A 19,329-nucleotide genomic window follows, 5' to 3' on the forward strand; every position below is an offset into this window, starting at 1 on the left:
GGGGACTTCAATGCTCACGTGGGCGACGACAGTGACACCTGGAGGGGCGTGATTGGGAGGAACGGCCTCCCCGATCTGAACCCAAGTGGTATTTTGTTATTGGACTTCTGTGCTAGTCACGGTTTGTCCATAACGAACACCATGTTCGAGCATAGGGGTGTCCATAAGTGCACGTGGCACCAGGACACCTTAGGTCGGAGGTCGATGATCGACTGTTATCGTTTCATCGGATCTCCAGCCCCATGTCTTGGACACTCGGGTGAAGAGAGGGGCTGAGCTGTCAACTGATCACCACCTGGTGGTGAGTTGGATCCGCTGGTGGAGGAGGAAGCCGGACAGACCTGGCAGGCCCAAACGTATGGTGAGGGTCTGCTGGGAACGTCTGGCTGAGCACTCTGTCAGGGGGGTCTTTAACTCCCACCTCTGGGAGAGCTTCTCCCAGCTTCCGAGGGAGGCGGGGGACATTGAGTCTGAGTGGACCATGTTCTCTGCCTCCATTGTCGACGCGGCTGTTCGGAGCTGTGGCCGCAAGGTCTCCGGTGCCTGTCGTGGCGGCAATCCCCGAACCCGGTGCTGGACACCGGAAGTAAGAGAGGTCGTCAAGCTGAAGGAGTCCTATCGGGCCATGTTGGTCTCCAGGACTCCTGAGGCAGCTGACGGGTATCGGCAGGCCAGGCGTGCCGCAGCTCGGGCAGTTATGGAGGCAAAAACTCAGAACTGGGAGGAGTTCAGTGAGGCCATGGAGGAGGACTATCGGTCGGCCTCGAAGAAATTCTGGCAAACCATCTGGCGCCTCAGGAAGGGGAAGAAGTACTCTGCCAACACTATTTACAGTGCGGGTAGGGAACTGTTGACCTCGACTGGGGACATTGTCGGGTGGTGGAAGGAATACTTCGAGGATCTCCTCAATCCCACCATCACGTCTGCTGACACGCCTCTGCAACATCGCGTGGCAGTCGGGGACAATGCCTCTGGAGTGGCAGACTGGGGTGGTGGTCCCTCTTTTTAAGAAAGGGGACTGAAGAGTGTGCTCCAATTATAGGGGAATCACACTTCTCAGCCTCCCAGGGAAGGTTTACTCCAGGGTACTGGAGAGGAGAAGTCAGCCAATAGTCGAACCTCAGATCCAGGAGGAGCAATGCGGTTTTCGTCCTGGTCGTGGAACACTGGACCAGCTCTATACCCTTCATAAGGTGCTCGAGGGTTCATGGGAGTTTGCCCAACCAGTCCACATGTGCTTTGTGGATCTGGAGAAGGCATTCGACCGTGTCCCTCATGGTATTCTGTGGGGGGGTGCTTCAGGGCTCTTTGCTAAGGGCTGCCTGGTCCCTGTACGAATGGAGCAGGAGTCTGGTTCACATTGCCGGCAGTAAGTCAGACCTGTTCCCAGTGCATGTTGGACTCTGGCAGGGCTGCCCTTTGTCACCGGTTCTGTTCATAATTTTTATGGACAGAATTTCTAGGCGCAGCCAGGGGCCAGAAGGAATCCTGTTTGGGAACCACAGGATTTCATCCCTGCTTTTTGCAGATGATGTTGTCCCGTTGGCTTCTTCAAACCAGGACCTTCAGCATGCACTGGGGCGGTTTGCAGTTGAGTGTGAAGCGACTGGGATGAGAATCGGCACCTCCAAGTCTGAGGCCATGGTTCTTGACCAGAAAAGGGTGGCTTGCCCTCTCCAGGTTGGTGGAGAAGTCCTGCCTCAAATGGAGGAGTTTAAGTATCTCGGGATCTTGTTCATGAGTGAGGGAAGGATAGAGCGTGAGATCGACAGGCGGATCGGTGCAGCCTCCGCAGTGATGTGGTCGCTTTACCGGTCCGTCGTGGTGAAGGAGCTGAGCCAAAAGGCGAAGCTCTCGATTTACCGGTCAATCTACGTTCTGACTCTCACCTATGGTCATGAGCTTTGGGTAATGACCAAAAGAACAAGATCGCGGATACAAGCGGCCGAAATGAGTTTCCTTCGCAGGGTGGCTGGGCGCTCCCTTAGAGATAGGGTGAGAAGCACAGTCACTCGGAGTAGAGCCGCTGCAACCTCCATATCGAGAGGAATCAGCTGAGGTGGCTCGGGCACCTCTTTCGGATGCCTCCTGGACGCCTCCCTGGGGAGGTGTTCCAGGCATGTCCCCCCGGGAGGAGGCCCCGGGGAAGACCCAGGATACACTGGAGGGACTATGTCTCTCGGCTGGCCTGGGAATGCCTCGGTGTTCTTCCCGAGGAGCTGGCCGAGGTGTCTGGGGAAAGGGAAGTTTGGGCTTCCATGCTCAGACTGCTGCCTCCGCGACACGGAAGACGATGAGACGAGAGATATCAACATACTGATAGCAATCAGCTAAATAAGACCTGAACCAAGAGAGGGCCGTTCCCTTAACTCCTACAACATTTTATAGTCTATCCAGAAGAATGCAATGATCAATGCTGCACTAAGGTCAAGCAACACAAGCAGCGAGAGACAGCCCTGATCAGACGCCAACAGTAGGTCGTTTACTACTTTAACCAGAGCTGTCTCTGTGCTATGATGAGGTCTAAATCCTGACTGATACATTTCATGGATGTTATTCCTATGTAAATATGAGCATAACTGCTGTGTCACAGCTTTTTCAAGGATATTCAAGATAAAGGGGCAGTTTGATATTGGCCAATAATTGGACAGCTGACAGGGATCAAGGTCAGGTTTTTTAATCAGGGGTTTGATAACTGCTAGTTTAAAGGATTTGGGTACATAGCCGATCCTAAGAGAAGAATTTATTATTTTTAGAAGCAATTCAATTACTTCAGGTATTATCTGTTTGAATAGACGTGTAGGTAAGGGATCTAGTACACAAGTTGAGGATTTTGATGCGGAGATTAATGAAAGTAATTCAATTTCTCTAAGGGGAGTAAAACATTCTAATTGCTGATCTGATACAGTTATATTGTTAACTACAGGGTCACTTAAATTGTCTGACCTTAAATTAGTAGTTTGAAATTTGTGTCGGATATTTTCAATTTTGTCATTAAAAAAATTCATGAAGTCGTTGCTACTACATACTGCAGGTGTGCATGTGTCTATAGTGGACTTCTCATTATCTGTAGCTGCTTCATCCTGTTCTACAGGATCGCAGGCAAGCTGGAGCCTATCCCAGCTGACTACGGGTGAAAGGCGGGGTACACCCTGGACAAGTCGCCAGGTTATCACAGGGCTGACACAGACACAGACAACCATTCACACCTACAGTCAATTTAGAGTCACCAGTTAACCTAACCTGCATATCTTTGGACTGTGGGGGGAAACCGGAGCACCCAGAGGAAACCCACACAGACACAGGGAGAACATGCAAACTCCACTCGGAAAGGCCCTCGCCGGCCACGGGGCTCAAACCCGGACCTTCTTGCTGTGAGGCGACAGCGCTAACCACTACACCACCGTGCCGCCCTATAGTGGACTTATTCCTGGTTAATTTTGCTACAGTATTAAATAGGAATCTAGGATTATTTTTGTCATCTTCTATTAGGGAGGAGACACATGTTGATCTTGCAGCACTAAGAGCTTTTCTATACTTCAGGAAGCTCTCCTTCCACGCTAATTTGAACACTACCAACTTTGTTTGACGCCATTTACATTCCAATTTTTGAGTGGTCTGTTTTAAAGTGCGAGTGTCATCGTTATACCAGGGTGCTCATTTTTTTCTCTGATCATTTTCCTTTTAAGAGGAGCTACATTATCTAAAGTATAGCGGAATGTTGACTAAGCATTCAGTCACCTGATCAAGTTCTGCAGGGGCTGACAGTGACCCAATCAAAGTTGATAACTCTGGGAGATCATTTATAAAGCTCTGTGCAGTAGTTGACGTGAATGTACGTTTAATACAGTAGCGTGGTGAGGTGCATATATTATTACTCAGACATATTTTGAATGAGATGAGATAATGATCTGAGATAACTTCAGACTGTGGAAGTATGACTATATTTTCTACGTTTAACCCGAATGTTAGCATTAGATCGAGGGTGTGACCACCATTATGGGTCGGCCCTATGACATTCTTCTGAGACTATGACCTATGCTGCAAGAAATGAGAGCAGCACCTTCCCGAGTGGGATGGATACCGTCCCACCCTAACAGGCCAGCAGTGCCCTCAAAATTAGCCCAATTATATATAAAGCCCACACTGTTTTCAGAGCACCACCTGGACAACCAGCAGTTCAGTGACCATAACCTGCTGTAAGCTACATTGCCACGCCACATTGGGATGGGCCCAGAGCATACTGCAGCATCGGACATCACCTTCGCTAATTTAAACATCTCTACAAAGTTACTGTTAGTAACCTCAGACTGACGAAGGCGTATATCATTAGCTCCTGCATGGATAACTATCTTTGAGAACCTGTGCTTGCCCAGGACCCTAAGATTATCTGCTATGTCCAGCAAACTGGCTCCCGGTATACACCTGACTAAAGCTGCTGGTGCCCCTAAAGGCCGAGCTAATTTCATGTGCCGTATGATAGTCCCCTATATAACCAGAGCTCTTTCAGGTTTCTCAGCAGGTGCATCACTAAGGAGAGCAAACCTGTTCGACACGTGAAGTGGAGAGGAGTGGTGCTCCTGTCTGCGAGCCCTCAGCGGTAGCTTTGGCTCTACTCTTCTGCCGCCGAGTCGTCACCCATTCACCCCGCTGTGAGGGCTCTAATGCTGGAGTTGGGGGATTACTAACTCCACCTAGGGCATCCAGACTTTCCCCTGCAGAAACTACACTGTTCTCATGCTCACTAGCCCCCTCTAAAGCCTGGATACACGCTTCTAAAGCTGCAACCTTCTCCGTCAGAGAGCTAACCAATCTGCACTTATCACAAATAAAGCTGTCACTAGCAACGGAGGAAGAATGACTAAACATCCTGCACTCAGCACACTAAACAAGCTGAAGGTGTGCCATGATGAAAGGATTCACGTACCTTAATCGAGGATCAGTTGATTTTAAAGCAGATCCGATGTAGATGGACTCTGCTTGTGGTCTTTACGCAGGAGGAGGACGGAAAACAAACAAACAAACAAACAAACAAAAAAAAAAACCTTCCAGTCTTGGGGAAAAAAGGTGGAAAAATGAAAGCAAACGTGAAAGTACAATAAAAAATGAAAAGGGATACTGGAAAATTATTTGTAGAAAAAAAAAATTAGTGATTAACGCCAACACTCGCGGGAAAAAAAAAATCATTGCAAACAACTCTGAAACCAGGAAGTACATTGCACAGAATGCACATGTGCCAACTCTCGCACTCACGCCAAAGATGTAAAAACAGTCCGAGGTGAAGCTGTAACCAAGTTTTCCGACTTCTTCAGTTCAGACGAGTTTATGCTTACAAGCTACGTGTTTTTGTCTTATTAACTCTGTGTGTGTGTGTGTGTGTGTGTGTGTGTGTGTGTGTGTGTGTGAGAGAGAGGGGCTGGTGAAATAAAACATAACAGATAAAAAGTAGTACCATGTCTAGCTCTAATTTTACTGTAACAGCACCACACACTGGATTATTCCTTACATAATAACTGCTTTTAAATTTAAAGACATTTGAGTTAAAAAAAAAGAAGTTTAAATCTTCTCAATATAAGGAAATATAAAATTGCATGATTGTTGTGGAGGATTTCAGAAATCCTTTTACGTCGTCCCTGCTACACTTTTGAAAAGTGCATGCTTTTTCCTGGTTATACTGAATCTGATTATATCAGAAAGTGTTATTCTGCTCAGTGATTCAATTCTCAGCATCCTTCTAGCTGAATATATATGATGTTTTGTGTGTGTGTGTGTCCGTCCTAACTGGTGCCTTTTATGGCCGTTCTCTAGAGGAAAGAGGATTAGACTGGCTCGCGTCTCCAAAGTCGCTTTGTTCATATTCAGCTTCGAACGGCACAGACTCTGACCCCAGCATGACTGTGCCAGGAGAGGGTGAGGGTGTGTGTGTGTGTGTGTGTGTGTGTGTGTATGTATATATATATATATATATATATATATATATATATATATATATATATATATATATATAAAAAACACTGTATATAAACTGCATGGTCACAGCTGCAGTTTCTTGTAGGTTCTGTTACATCACTGAACTCTGTACTGTGTTCGTGCTACATGACAAATTCACTTTATTTTGTCCTTATGGTAACACAGCGAGGGTTCATGGAGAATTTAAGAGGCTCGGTTTTATTTTTACTGACCTGCCCAGGGATGCAGTGGAGATTATGTAAAAGTTAATGAAGCTATGCCAGGAATTAGTGTGTTTGGGCAATATAATTTTGCTGTTTCTGTCTTATTGTAATGGTAAATATTTTTCTCACAACCGGAAATGAAACATTAAATAAATTAATTTTTATTTTAATTTCCCTGAGGGAACCCTCCCAAAGGGATCAATAAAGTTCTATCTATCTATCCACTACTTGACCATTTTGTCCTGAGGGTGCACAAACTTTTGCATTTCAATTGTATACATGTTGGCTTTTTTCTTTTTTTGGTAGTGTGTTTGGCTTGAATGTTACCTTAACAGCTACGTGCAGCTTGGCCGTTTTCTTGGAAGAGCCTGAGGCTTCATAGATGGTTCCGTCCACATCCACGGACATGGTGAAGACTGGAGCATGAACCGGACCAGACTGAGACAGGAGCTTGTACTGCAGGCCCGGACGGATCTGATTCAGCCGCATGAGGGCATTCATGGGCTGGTTAGAGTCTATTGCTTTACTGTCTAAAACTGAGAGAGAGAGAGAGAGAGAGAGAGAGAGAGAGAGAGGAGAGAGAGATTTATAGCATTTAGCAGACAAAGAGAAAGAGATGGCAGGAAACAGATCTCTTTCATACCAAATTGCAGGGTTGGACCTGGGTTATCTGACCAATGTTCAACCGCTCTTTTGTCAATTCAAAGCAAGTGAGTCAACACAGGTTAACCCCTGGTTATGACAATTCACACAGGATGTGGGCCAGAACCCGGGAGACTTGCAGAACAATTAACTCAATGGCTGAAAATGGGCAGAGCACGCACTCACTCTCCCTCTCTCACACACAGTCTGGATCTCTCTCTCTCTCACACACTTCCTCCTGGCTGCATCATCATGCACCTGTTGTAAACGAGGCCTTCCCTGCACTGGCTTTAGTTGGCACCATGTATGATGAGAACAGAACATGAAAAAATATTTCAATTTGTTTGTGCACACAAAGTCTAAAAAAATAAATAAATTGTGCTCAAACAGCATTAGAGAAATTAACTGATAAACATTTTAATGACATCACCCAGCACCCCATTAACTGAAAAAAATAATGAAGCACATGTTAATTTGCATACACCAACAATGCACAAACAAATGGAAATACTTTTATTCATTTTACCAGGTTTAGTTCACAACTCGAACACTTGTGTGTACATAACTGAACTGGTGTTCATGAGTTTTTTGTTTGTTTGGTTGTTTTTTTTTTGGGGGGGGAAAGAGAAAGAGGAGTTGATGGAAACAGAAGGGGGGAGAGATTCTTGGTTCCTGGGAACCCTTTAAAGGCATCATAATAATGTAAAAAATAATAACGATGATTGAGAGATGTAGAGTGTTGTGTGGTCAGTCTGTCTCTCTCCATGTTTAACTACGGCTTATATTCAGAAGCTGTGCATTTCTGACTCAATCTATTGTGGGCTCAATTGCTAATTTCTTCTCCTCTGTAAGCTGATTTGTGGAAATGGCACTGGACGGGTCACTCTACAATTCGCTATACTACTCGCTGAGAAATTACAAATCAGTGGCATCGATTCGCTGTGTGTGTCCTTGGTGAGAAACATCAGAAATTAGGAGGTGAGGAAAAGAGAGAAAAGTAGAACGCTATAAACAAAAACAACCAGAAGGGCAAAGACATGAAAAGAAACAATGTGAGGAACCAAAAAAAAAAAAACAAGAGCTGCAAGAGCATCCTCAAACAAATAAACCACAGAGAGAGAGAGAGAGAGAGAGAGAGAGAGAGAGAGAGAGAGAGAAAAGCACACACCACAAAACTAGAGATGTATTACTCTGAAAGATGCCCAATGTACCATTTTTAAAATCCTGTGTGCGCGCGTGCATCTGTCTCACCTTTTCTCAGATTGCGTTTCATTTTCTTGATGAGGTCTTTGTCATCCATCAGGCCGTCCTCATAGGGCCTCTTTAGCCCTGAACCTGATTAACAACATCCTCAGCATTAATAAACATAATTGCAACTCAATACTGTGAAATTATAATCATTTAACATGTAAGAGACTCCTGAGACTGTGGGAGGTGAAAGGAGCCAATATTCAACATTTATGTCCAGCTCTGCTGTTGATTATTTTACTACAACAGCACTACAGAGAGGGGCGGTAAAAAGATAGTGGACAGAGTAAAACCGAGAGGGGATAAGACAGAGAGAGGGTGAAAAAGAGGCCGATAAAGAGAGAGTAGCTAAGACAGAAGGAGAAAGTCTAGAGAGAAATTGTTCACTTTAAGTTAGAGGTACTTTAAGGACATGTTTTCTCTCTTTCTCTCTCTCTCACACACACACACACACACACACACACACACACACACACCTTCTTTATCTGACCAGGGGTATTTTGATGAGGGTTTGTTGGAAGGAAGTGGATCCATCTCCAAGACTTTGTAGATCTGACCGAAAGCCATCAGCCGGAGAGAGTGCTGCAACACACACACACAGTTATAAGGGTGATCCTGTGTGCAGCACCCAGTAAATTGACAGGTCATTCACAGAACAACGCTGAGCTACGTGAGGCGTAAAAACATCCACAGTCTTCCTTTAACACACGGCCGTGGAGTTATTTGTCACCTTGATGAAACTCTTAGAGCTGAGCCGTGACCTCAAGGTCACTGACTGCTTAGCAACAGCAGCGTGTTCAGCAACACTGATAGATTTTTGTCAAACTTTCCCATTAAAAGAACAAGCGGGGGTTCAGATCCTTTCAGAAGTAATAAACAGTAGAGCACCCGCAGACTGAACCATGACACAGTGTGCATTAACTTCCTCTTCTTCCTCTCTCTCCTGAAGCAGCGCTGCAGATCTCACATGCGTTTTACAAAACAAATGACATTTAAAAAAAAAAAAAGACCTTTGAGCAGGAAGATAGAATAGTTTTCTTCTGATTGGTTTTCAGAGAGTTGTTTTTTCTCTGCAAATACTTACACCCCACATACATCAATAATTGCAAGAGGCGTGGCTCAAGGTCATTAACATTGCAGGAGGTGTGGCTCTATGCATGCCATTCAAACTGAAGGTGTGGCTTTTATGCATGTCCTTAGCACCAAAGGAGGTATGGCCTTTAGGGATGTCATTCACACTGCTGGATGCACTTTGGTTGCTGGACGGATAAAGGAGTTTAATAAATCAGTGTAAATGAACAGCAGTCAAGCTACATGCTTCAAGTTTATTTATTAATTAGCACAATGTGCAGTAGTGAGGAGGGACATCAGTTCAAACACAAATGATTTGAGTTAAATGTCTAATGTACCAAAGCAATTGCTCAATCACCAGTCATTATGTTTTGTGCTTTCAAATCTTTCGAATCAGCAGCCACACACTCAATTTAATCAATACATCTCCCTCTCCCTCTGTTGCACATGCACACATTCGCGCGCGCATGCACACACGTCCGTCTCTACTCAAGTCTGCAGGTACAGTAGCCTTGTTTTTTACCGTCAATTACCGTAATTACAACTATTAAAGAAATTATACAGAGAAAACACACCCACGAATGCTCAGTAATTATCCTGTTTTGACGGAACAAATTCCTAAACAGCTCCTCACTGCCGTTTCACCACGTCACGATAAACTGCACCAAAAGACTGTTCTCAAATGAGCTTTGCTTATTAAACCTGGCCACTGACACTAACTAATGAGTAAACAGCCATGAAAACAATTTGTGCAATTTTCTGAAAAGCCAAATTAGCATTTTGTAGCGTCAGGAATGCAGGAGGGGAAATGCTGACTGGCCATTTCCTGCATTAGTGCAGTGTTTGCTGGTGGGGAGTTTGCGTGTTAGAATAACGCGGACAGGAAGCATGCCCTCTCTCAGAGTTAGACAGATTTTCACACAACTTAGGAGACCTTCTAAGGTTGCTTTAAAATCTCATGATGACTGATTCTGTAGGTCACATGACATCACAGCCTACAGAAATGAGAATAATGATTATGTAGGTTTTTTGGTCATCATTAAGGGCTTATGTAGGTGTTGTGTAACCCTATGAATACCACAGTTCAGTTAGATGGTTGCTTGTATGAAAGAAAGATGCTTTACTGTTATTATTTTTCCCAAAATACTCTGCCAATTTCATGGGCCACAATTTGTGATGTAGAACCATGAAACCTGACAAAGATGTAGATTCCAAAGGGAAATGGTCTGCTTGTGTTACCAGGAAAGATTGGAATACCGGTTACAGTCTAGTAGTGTAGTTAATACAAATATACTGAAGACCACTGAAACTGCATGGCTCCACCCACCAACACCCTAGCACCTCCCTGGAACACAACAGCAACCAATTAACATACTAGCAACTAACTGAGTATCCCTAACCCTAGATATATCCCAGAAACCACCTTATGAACCACCTGGAACATCATAGTAACATCCTTGAAACATCTAACATTGACCTAGCAACCACCTGGAATACCATAACCATCTGCAACACCTGAGATTACATGGCAAATAACCAATACCCTAGTAATCACCTGGAATATCATAGTAACATCCTACAAACCATTTAGCAACCACATAGAATACCACAGCAACCATCTAGCAACAGCCAAACAACCATTCGCAATCACATCGCAACCACCTTTAGAACACCCTAACAACCATCTCCAAATTCACAGCAACCACCTGGAATAACAACCACGAACCAACACCCTAGGATTCTATCTACCAACACCTTAGCAACATCCAGAACACCATAACATCCTAACAGCTCACCTGGAATATCACAGCAACTATCTTGCATCCACCTGAAATTAGACTATAACCACTTACGAACACCCTAGCAAATCGCCTCATAAGTCACATCATCCACCCATCAATACCCTAGCAACCAACTACCTGAGATAACTTGGCAACCATCCAGTTGCATCCTGTAAAAAACTAACTACACCCCATCAACCACCCAGCATGTCAAACACCACTGCAAACTACACCAAGCTTTCAACCTTAAATTTCAAGTAATGCTTTAAAATCCAAAAATGTTTAACATTGTAAAGCTTTGAATATATTAACAATTAGTATTATACTGTTTGAGCAGGCTTCGTCAATGTAAAAGTTCGTTCACCAACTGTACACTTCTTGGTGATTTTGAAATCTGTCCAGATTGCAGTCATTTCAGGTCATCTGTTCATTAGTGTGACATCACACACTAGATTTGTGTCACATAGGAGCACCTGGTATTGGAGCATTTTTTTCTTCACTCTGTGTAAACGAGCATGGTATCAAACAAACCCAATACTCGATACCAGTATCCGTATCGATCCATGTAGAGTTATTTTGCTGAGTTATATGATGCACAGCTGCACTGTGATAACATTTAATTAAAAATATGCCACAAAAATAAAATTGACAGGTGAGAGGTTAACTGAGAAAGTGGGGGTAGGGGGCAATTTAGAGTTCTTGAAGATGTTCTGCAATACAATTAAGCATTCTAGTATCGTTTTCACCTTCCTTCAGTAGAGAAGCCTGTTTTAATGATGGCGCATGCGCTCACACACTTACAGGTTTCAGTAGGACTGTTTTCCCACGCACATTAGAGAGGCAGCCTTGAAGGAGCTGCTACTAGATGGTGTGCGCGCGCGCGCGTTTCACCAGCTCAGATAAGGCTGATGTCTGTGCTTGTGTGTCAGACGGCAGTAATGTGAAGACAGTAGATAAGATAAGCCTGTAAGACTCTTTCTCCTCTTTACCTTATTCACTGGCTAAGCTCACAGTTCACACACACCCACACAGTAATCTGAGCCAAAGGGGGGGGATCTCCACTTGTCACACTATGCTCTCTGTCCTCACCTGACCTCACCTGTCCCTCTGATTTATAATTCATGATCAGGTAAAGACTCCAGATCAAGTCATCACTCATGCCATCGAATATCAGACGTGAGTGGAGCGCGAGCTCACCTGTGCACTGTACGTGATGGCCTCTGCCTGCTCGTCCGTCATGGCCGCCAGTGTGTCCGTTGGTTTCTTTTCACATGGGTCGTGCAGCCCCGGTCCACCTGAGGATGGAGGAAACTCTTTACAAGGTCAAACAGCTCCAATAATGAATGAAGGAAAATGTTGGATGTTATCGTGTTAACACACCGACACACAACATGAGGTCACACTGGCTATCAGAGCTGTGTGACTGTCCCTGTAACCCAGGGGTTTCCAAACTAGTGGTCATAACTTCACATTGCACAAAAAAAAAAAAAACTCATGATCTCCTTATTTTATTAATAAATCACACCAACATGGCTCAGCAATAAAAATGTACAAATTTCTCCATCCATCTACTTTAGCGAAACAAACTAGGGCTGTATATCTCAAATCGTATATTTCTGCAGTATTCCACACTCACTGTCCACTTTAAAGTGCTGATGACACGTTTTTGACATCTTTGCCGATGTTTTATAACATAAAAAGTAATTCCCGATGATCCATATATTAATTCACGAAGGCGCCTATTTTACAAGTTATGATAAAAAACGCGGCTATTTGGGCAAATTTGACGGGGCTGCAGCACCCAGGAGACGAAAGAGGAGGAGGAGCTATATGACGTCAGCGAAAGAACCTTGCTCCTAACTTACCAGTTTGTTGTTGATGCGACAGGTGTTCAGTTTGTCATTATTAGTATTATTATATATATATATATATATATATATATATATATATATATATATATATATGAGTGATTCCACGCTTATGGGTACTGAAATGGGGACATGAACTTATTTTTAAAAATTCACCTAAAACCATTTCTTTTTTTACCATCAGGTCACAAAACATGTAATCTTTAATGAATGATATGTTAAAAGATAACTAATTTTCTGAGATGTAATAAAAACATTTATACGCCAAAGTCAAGCCTATGAGTTCCAAAATGATGTCTGTTACATTACTTCTGTTACGATTGTCCATCTCGCGTCTGTTACAAATTACAATCTAGCTATATACCATGTTAATCTTATTGAAAGAATGTGTATGTTTATTCTACTACACATGTTTATTAATTATATTTGCTAAAACATCACCTTCCTATGTTTCAAAAAGTAATTCTACATTGTTAAAATTGAGAATATATATGTCCACAACACTTCTGTTACGTTCTGACTTTGGCATATAAATATGTTTTTATTACATCTCAGAAAATTAAAGTTATCTTTTAACATATCATTCATTAAAGATTACATGTTTTGTGACCTGATGGTAAAAAAAGAAATGGTTTTAGGTGAATTTTTAAAAATAAGTTCATGTCCCCATTTCAGTACCCATAAGCGTGGAATCATATATATATATATATATATATATATATATATATATATATATATATATATATATAAAATCAAGTTTATCTGTATCGCGCTTTTAACAATAAACATTGTCGCAAAGCAGCTTTACAGAATTTGAACGACTTAAAACATGGGCTAATTTTATCCCTAATCTATCCCCAATGATGAAGCCTGTGGCAACGGTGGCAAGGAAAAACTCCCTCAGACGACATGAGGAAGAAACCTCGAAAGGAACCAGACTCAAAAGGGAACCCATCCTCATTTGGGCAACAACAGACAGCCTGACTAATATATATATATATATATATATATATATATATATATATATATATATATATATATAAAAAAATGTTATTATGCCTTCGCGTTGTTGCCGGCTTTTGCTCCAAAACCCACAAGGATGGGGTAAGTTTATTCAAGTTTCCCAGAGATCCCGAGCTGCATGCAAAGTGGGTGAAGCAAGTCAGGCGCGCTCGTGACAAGTGGGAGCCCTCACCAGCATCCGTCCTGTGCTCTGAACGCTTCGATTTGGATTGTTTTGACACCCTTCCCAGCTTAAAAGAATCTCTTGGGTGTTCAGTTCAGCACAAACGTGTGTTACTACAGTACCATCAGCAGTGCCTACACAGTGTTGCCAGATTGGGAGGTTTCCCGCCCAGTTGGGCAGTTTCAAGTGCATTTTGGTGGGTTTTGAACATATTTTGGGCTGGAAAACTTCAGCAGTATCTGTTGCCAGATACTGCTGAAGTTTTCCAGCCCAAAATATGTTCAAAACCCAGCAAAATGCACTTGAAACCACCCAACTGGGTGGGAAACCTCCCAATCTGGCAACACTGCCAGTATTCCGGAGGGGGTCTACTAGTAGCTATGCCGGATCCAAAGACAGTCCTCCTGTCAGAACATGTGTTGTGAAACGACATAAGATAAAAGGTACGTAGAGCTATAGATTCTACATGATAATCATAAATGTAATCATAAAGTCGGCGTGATATCAGTCATGTATTTGCTTGTGAAAGCTTGCGGCTTTCATGTAACTGCCGCCTAGCAACGAGAGGCAAAGGGTAAAGAGGGTAGGCTATCATAGATTCTATTCGGAAGAGATCAACACAATTCTAGACTCCCAGAAGAGGAAGAGCTAGCACCAGAGAGTTCACCAGCGTTTTCATGCGCCATTTCCATTGAGTAGAACAGCCAGTGAACCGCAGCGTGTTCTTCCGCTGACGTCACAACATGGCCACGAGCCACGGACCCAGTTTTCTTGCGCTGTGCAATTAAAAGTTGGATATTCGCGTAACAACAGCTTCTTTTCACGTAATTATAACAGAAATCTAACATGTTTGCCATGATGTATAGTTTATTTAAGAAATTGCATAGAGTCATGTTCGTGTCATCAGCCCTTTAATAAGATCTTATTCTTGATTCGAAGATCCCTGTTCTTGGCTGCAGGAGTGGAACCCAATGTGGTGTTCTCCTGTTGCATGCAGAGATGCTTTTCTGCTCACCACAGTTATAAAAAAGAGTGAGGAGTTACTATATCCTTCCTGGCAAAAAAAGCTCGAATCAATCTGGCCATTTTCCTCCGACCTCTCTCATCAACAAGGTGTTTGTTTCCACACACAGAACTGTCGCTTACTCACTCAAGGTTTTTGGCACCATTCTGTGTAAACTCTAGAGACGGTTGTGTGTGAAAACCCCAGGAGATCAGCAGTTTCTAAAATACTCAAACCAGCAGTCCATCTGGGTCAAACCAACACCCATGCCACAGTGAAAGAAAGTCACACTTTGAGATCACAATTTTTCCCCACTGTGATGTTTGAAGTGAACATTAACTGAAGCTCTTAATTTGTATCTGCATCATTTTATGCATCAAGAGATTGGCTGATTAGATAACTGCTTAAAACAGCAGGTGTAGCGGATAGGTGTTCCTAATAAAGTGGCTGGTGAGTATAGTTTAAGTTTTCCTGTTACAGTTAACGTTTGAAAACCCTTCATGCGGCCTTCACACCTACAGACAACTCCATTTTGTGCACCTGCCTTCTAGATTAGTAAACACTATTGAACTGAGTTTTGATTTGAGACGCAACTCATGACGACAAATCACGACGACGGTGGAAAGAGAGACAGAGCTTGTCACAGTTTAACCTCACTGTGTATAAAACTGTTGAATATTTTAGAGTTAGACGTGACTTGAACTGACAGACAGGGATGTTGTCGTTCTGATGTGACAATTTTAAAATCCTCCGGATGTACATTAGCTATTCGTTAGATGATTCTGCATGCTCTACGCTAAATCATGCGCTGAGTTCCCTGCTTTGCATCACACAATTCTGGAATGGATTATTTTTGTACAACACAGATTTAAAAAATAATTCAGTGCAATGTAATATTCCTTTGGAGGTTTTTAGCCACTTCTGTTACACATGCGTATGTTACAGACAAAAAAAAAAAATTGTTCAAATGTGACAGTAGACAAATCTGGAATGTAATCTCTTGAGCTTGCAGAAAATTCATAATGTCCATCTGGGTCATTTGCCAAAAAAGTGACCCTTAATTATGACTCTTATTACTCTTTAATAACAGTAATAACGATAACATGACCATGTTTCATTAACACACAGACTCACCACGTGTACAACAAATCTTCGCCATCTTTTACATTAGGCTCCAATACTTGACCCTCGAGACCTGTACCAGCTTCTCTGCCCCCGACACAGCTGCCCATCCCTTTACCCTTCAGCTACAGGAAACTACATCACTTCCTGCTCAGCCAAACAAGGTCAGAGAAGATCCTAGGCTAGCTCCACTCATGTAGAGCTCATTAAATATTAACATGTGCATCTTTCACTATTAATTAATTATAACCACATAAAAGCATGCGAGGAATGCAGATAAACTGGTCAGAGAAAACCAGGTTGCATTAACCCTCACAACCATGAGTCAAATCAAAGCTTTACACACTATTTACTTTTTAAATTGATGCGTTCTCCCAGGCATTTATAGTATGCCTGAAGAGGATTATGACAAGCTGTTAATAATTGTCGTTTTCCTTTCAGCATCCTCTCTTACTAGCTTTTTTTGGTGATTTGTTGAGGGCAAGTAGCCGTGAACAGAGCAGGGTTGAGGTTATTACAGGACTGTAAAACAGAGGAATGAAATTTAGCACTCGCTAAATAGCACAATATAAGTAACCATACACTCCCTGTGCGGTTTTGTCTCTTTATACAGCAGAGCAGTGTTTACCTGGGAGCAGGATCCCGGAGGCGAGACACTCCATGACCCTGCGCAGAGCCTCTCCTGCTCCCAACGGCCGGTTACACGTTGCAATGGCCTTCTCACACAGCAGCTCCAGCGGCTAACAGCAGAAAGGGGGGGGGGTCTCAGTAACATTTCACCAGTATCAAAAAGTGTGAAAAGTCAGGGTGAGCACAATTGTGTGTTATAATTATTTAGCCAACAACTGAGCGCAAAAGTCTGCACATCTTTACTGTCAATAAGAATAAATTACCATTTTCTCTCCTTGTTATTTTTTATTAAAAACTTTAAATCAGTGGATCAGATATCGGAGAAAACATTAGGTTTTTTTTTTGGAACCGGAAATGTTTACATATAAAGTGATCTACAGTGCTGTGCAAAAGAGTGATGCACATGTAAAGAAATGCTGTAGACTAAAAATGGCTTAAAAATATGAATGCTTCAACATTAAAAAAAAAAAAAAAAAATACTATAAACAGTAAGCCATAATAAATATACAAAGTCAATATTTGGTGCGAGACCACCCTTTGCTTTATATTTATATTAAAAAAAAAAAAAAGAAAAAAAAAAGTCTCAGGTCCAGTGAGGTCAGTTTTATGCGGAAATGAGCTGTAGGTTTTACTGAGCGTCTTGCAGAACCAGCCACAGTTCTTCTGGACACTGACTGTCACACTCATTTCAATTTGCACCAAAACCCAGGAGCCTTCATTATGTTTTCTTTTTTAATCTGAAAAGTGCTCTCTTATGGAATATGCTGCTCAGATGCAATTTTTTTCCCTGTAATGTTTAATTTTGTACTGGAAAATGAATGTTTGGAACTCTAAAATGTTTCTGCACTGACTCAACGTAGAAGTCATAAAATATAAATTTTATAACAAAGTTTGTATGAAAAAAATAAGGGGCCAAGACTTTTGCACAGTACTATATATATTCATATAATAAACTTTGTGAACCAACAAGTATATGAACTTCAGTCAATAAAAATAAATATATGTAGCATTAGCTGTTAAGCTAAGGAAGCCAAAAAGTGTGATCATTTAATATTAAACTATGATTAATTTTAACTCAGCCCTAATAAAAGCTCAAACTTTGATCCACTGGAAAATGTACGAAAGAAATTAAACTATTAGATATTAAAAAAAAAAAAAAAAAAAAAAATCAAATGACATTGTGTTAATAATTATTATTAAAACTTTCCATTAAATTAAATTTAAAAAATTGTAAATAAGTAATCTCTGTTAATGAAAGTGCTGACACTCACCCATCCTTTGAGAGGTTCCCAGGCTGGCACTCGGTTGCACATGTCCCTCAGAATCCGTAAAACGATCACTCCTGATTTTAAGCCGTTTACTCTTGCCTGAGGAAATACAGGTGTATCGTCATGAGCTAGCGACGCTAATGGCACGTGACGCCAACACAACCTGTAACTTCAAGCTTACTCTGCTCTCAGTTTTTTTTTTGTGTGTGTGTGTGTGTGTGTGTGTGTGTGTGTGTGTGTATATATATGACAACATGGATCTCTGTGTGATCAGAGGTCCAGCATGTTATGGGTTCAGGTGAGGAGAGAGACGGGGGAGTAGGAGGGGAGTCCAGGTAAAAGCACTTGACATTTTTTAATGACAAACAAGCAGGTTACAAAAAAACAAACAAGGCCCAAAAAAAAAAAAAAAAAAAAAAAAAAAGAAGTGTCTAACAATTGCTTTTGTAGCCTTACGATTATAACAGAACTTTGTCATTACATTTTTTTCTTTTAAAGTGATGTCATAAGGCTACAATAACAATGAGAGAAAGAGAGCGCCAACCTGGAACCATTTAGTATGTCGCAGAGAGGCCAGCGCCACCAGGCACCTCTGTCTATCCAGCAGGTCCGACGGCTCGCTCGCCTCAACAACGCTCTCTATCGGCGAGAAGAACGGGACAAAAAATCAAAAAAAATCACACGCATACACACTCGCACACATGTATATGCATACACACATGATGGCTCTGTTAAGGTTCAGCAGTGGTGGTGGGGGGGGTGATGCCGAGTGACCAAAGTCCAGTGCATCCGAATGAGATGAGAACTGACTGATCTTAAGCCACACCCCTCACTCGGTTACTTTCAGTTACTATTGCTATCTGGGTCAAACTTTTGTTAAAAAAAAAACCCAGAGCTGTATTATCTAACGTCTCACATCTAATTTGGCAGCATTACAGTCTTCACTGAACAATAACATCAGCCAAGGAAGAGGGAAGGTGCTGATTTTAATAATTATACTACATCATGGTTAAACTCTAACATAAAAAGGTGTTGATTAATTTCCTATAGCAGCATTAATCTAAGTGTTTATGACCAACACGTCACAGGTTGACGCTAACAAGCTTGTTCTAATGCGTTATCATTTCCAAAGGAACAGCTGTTAATCACAGAATTATATGGTGGCCTGATTAAAAATGCAGTGTTGTGTAACAAAGAAAAAGCATTTCATCTTTGATATTGAGAGTTTCTCTCTATTAGGAGGGATTTATTTAACATTTACTGAAGGAGTCTCCAGTGTCACCACTTTGTAACAGTCAGTAGGTACGCCAATACATGAGTTAGTTCCTGTTATCATA

General features: G+C 42.2%; 1 protein-coding gene across 9 annotated transcripts in view; it reads right to left on the bottom strand.

The window, feature by feature from the left end:
- strbp (spermatid perinuclear RNA binding protein) overlaps window positions 1–19,329 on the bottom strand; it is a 157,861-nt gene that overhangs the window by 24,159 nt on the left and 114,373 nt on the right. For all 9 annotated transcript variants that reach the window (XM_060908931.1, XM_060908929.1, XM_060908925.1 and 6 more), the window contains 7 exons: window positions 18,537–18,631; window positions 17,996–18,091; window positions 16,723–16,834; window positions 12,113–12,210; window positions 8,540–8,645; window positions 8,067–8,150; window positions 6,501–6,709 (listed from right to left, as the gene is read on the bottom strand). In XM_060908931.1, the coding sequence (XP_060764914.1) occupies window positions 6,501–6,709; window positions 8,067–8,150; window positions 8,540–8,645; window positions 12,113–12,210; window positions 16,723–16,834; window positions 17,996–18,091; window positions 18,537–18,631 (800 nt within the window). The remainder of the gene's footprint in view (window positions 1–6,500; window positions 6,710–8,066; window positions 8,151–8,539; window positions 8,646–12,112; window positions 12,211–16,722; window positions 16,835–17,995; window positions 18,092–18,536; window positions 18,632–19,329) is intronic.

This window comes from Neoarius graeffei, chromosome 25 (assembly GCF_027579695.1).
Source record: "Neoarius graeffei isolate fNeoGra1 chromosome 25, fNeoGra1.pri, whole genome shotgun sequence".
In the NCBI taxonomy this organism is placed as follows: domain Eukaryota; kingdom Metazoa; phylum Chordata; class Actinopteri; order Siluriformes; family Ariidae; genus Neoarius; species Neoarius graeffei.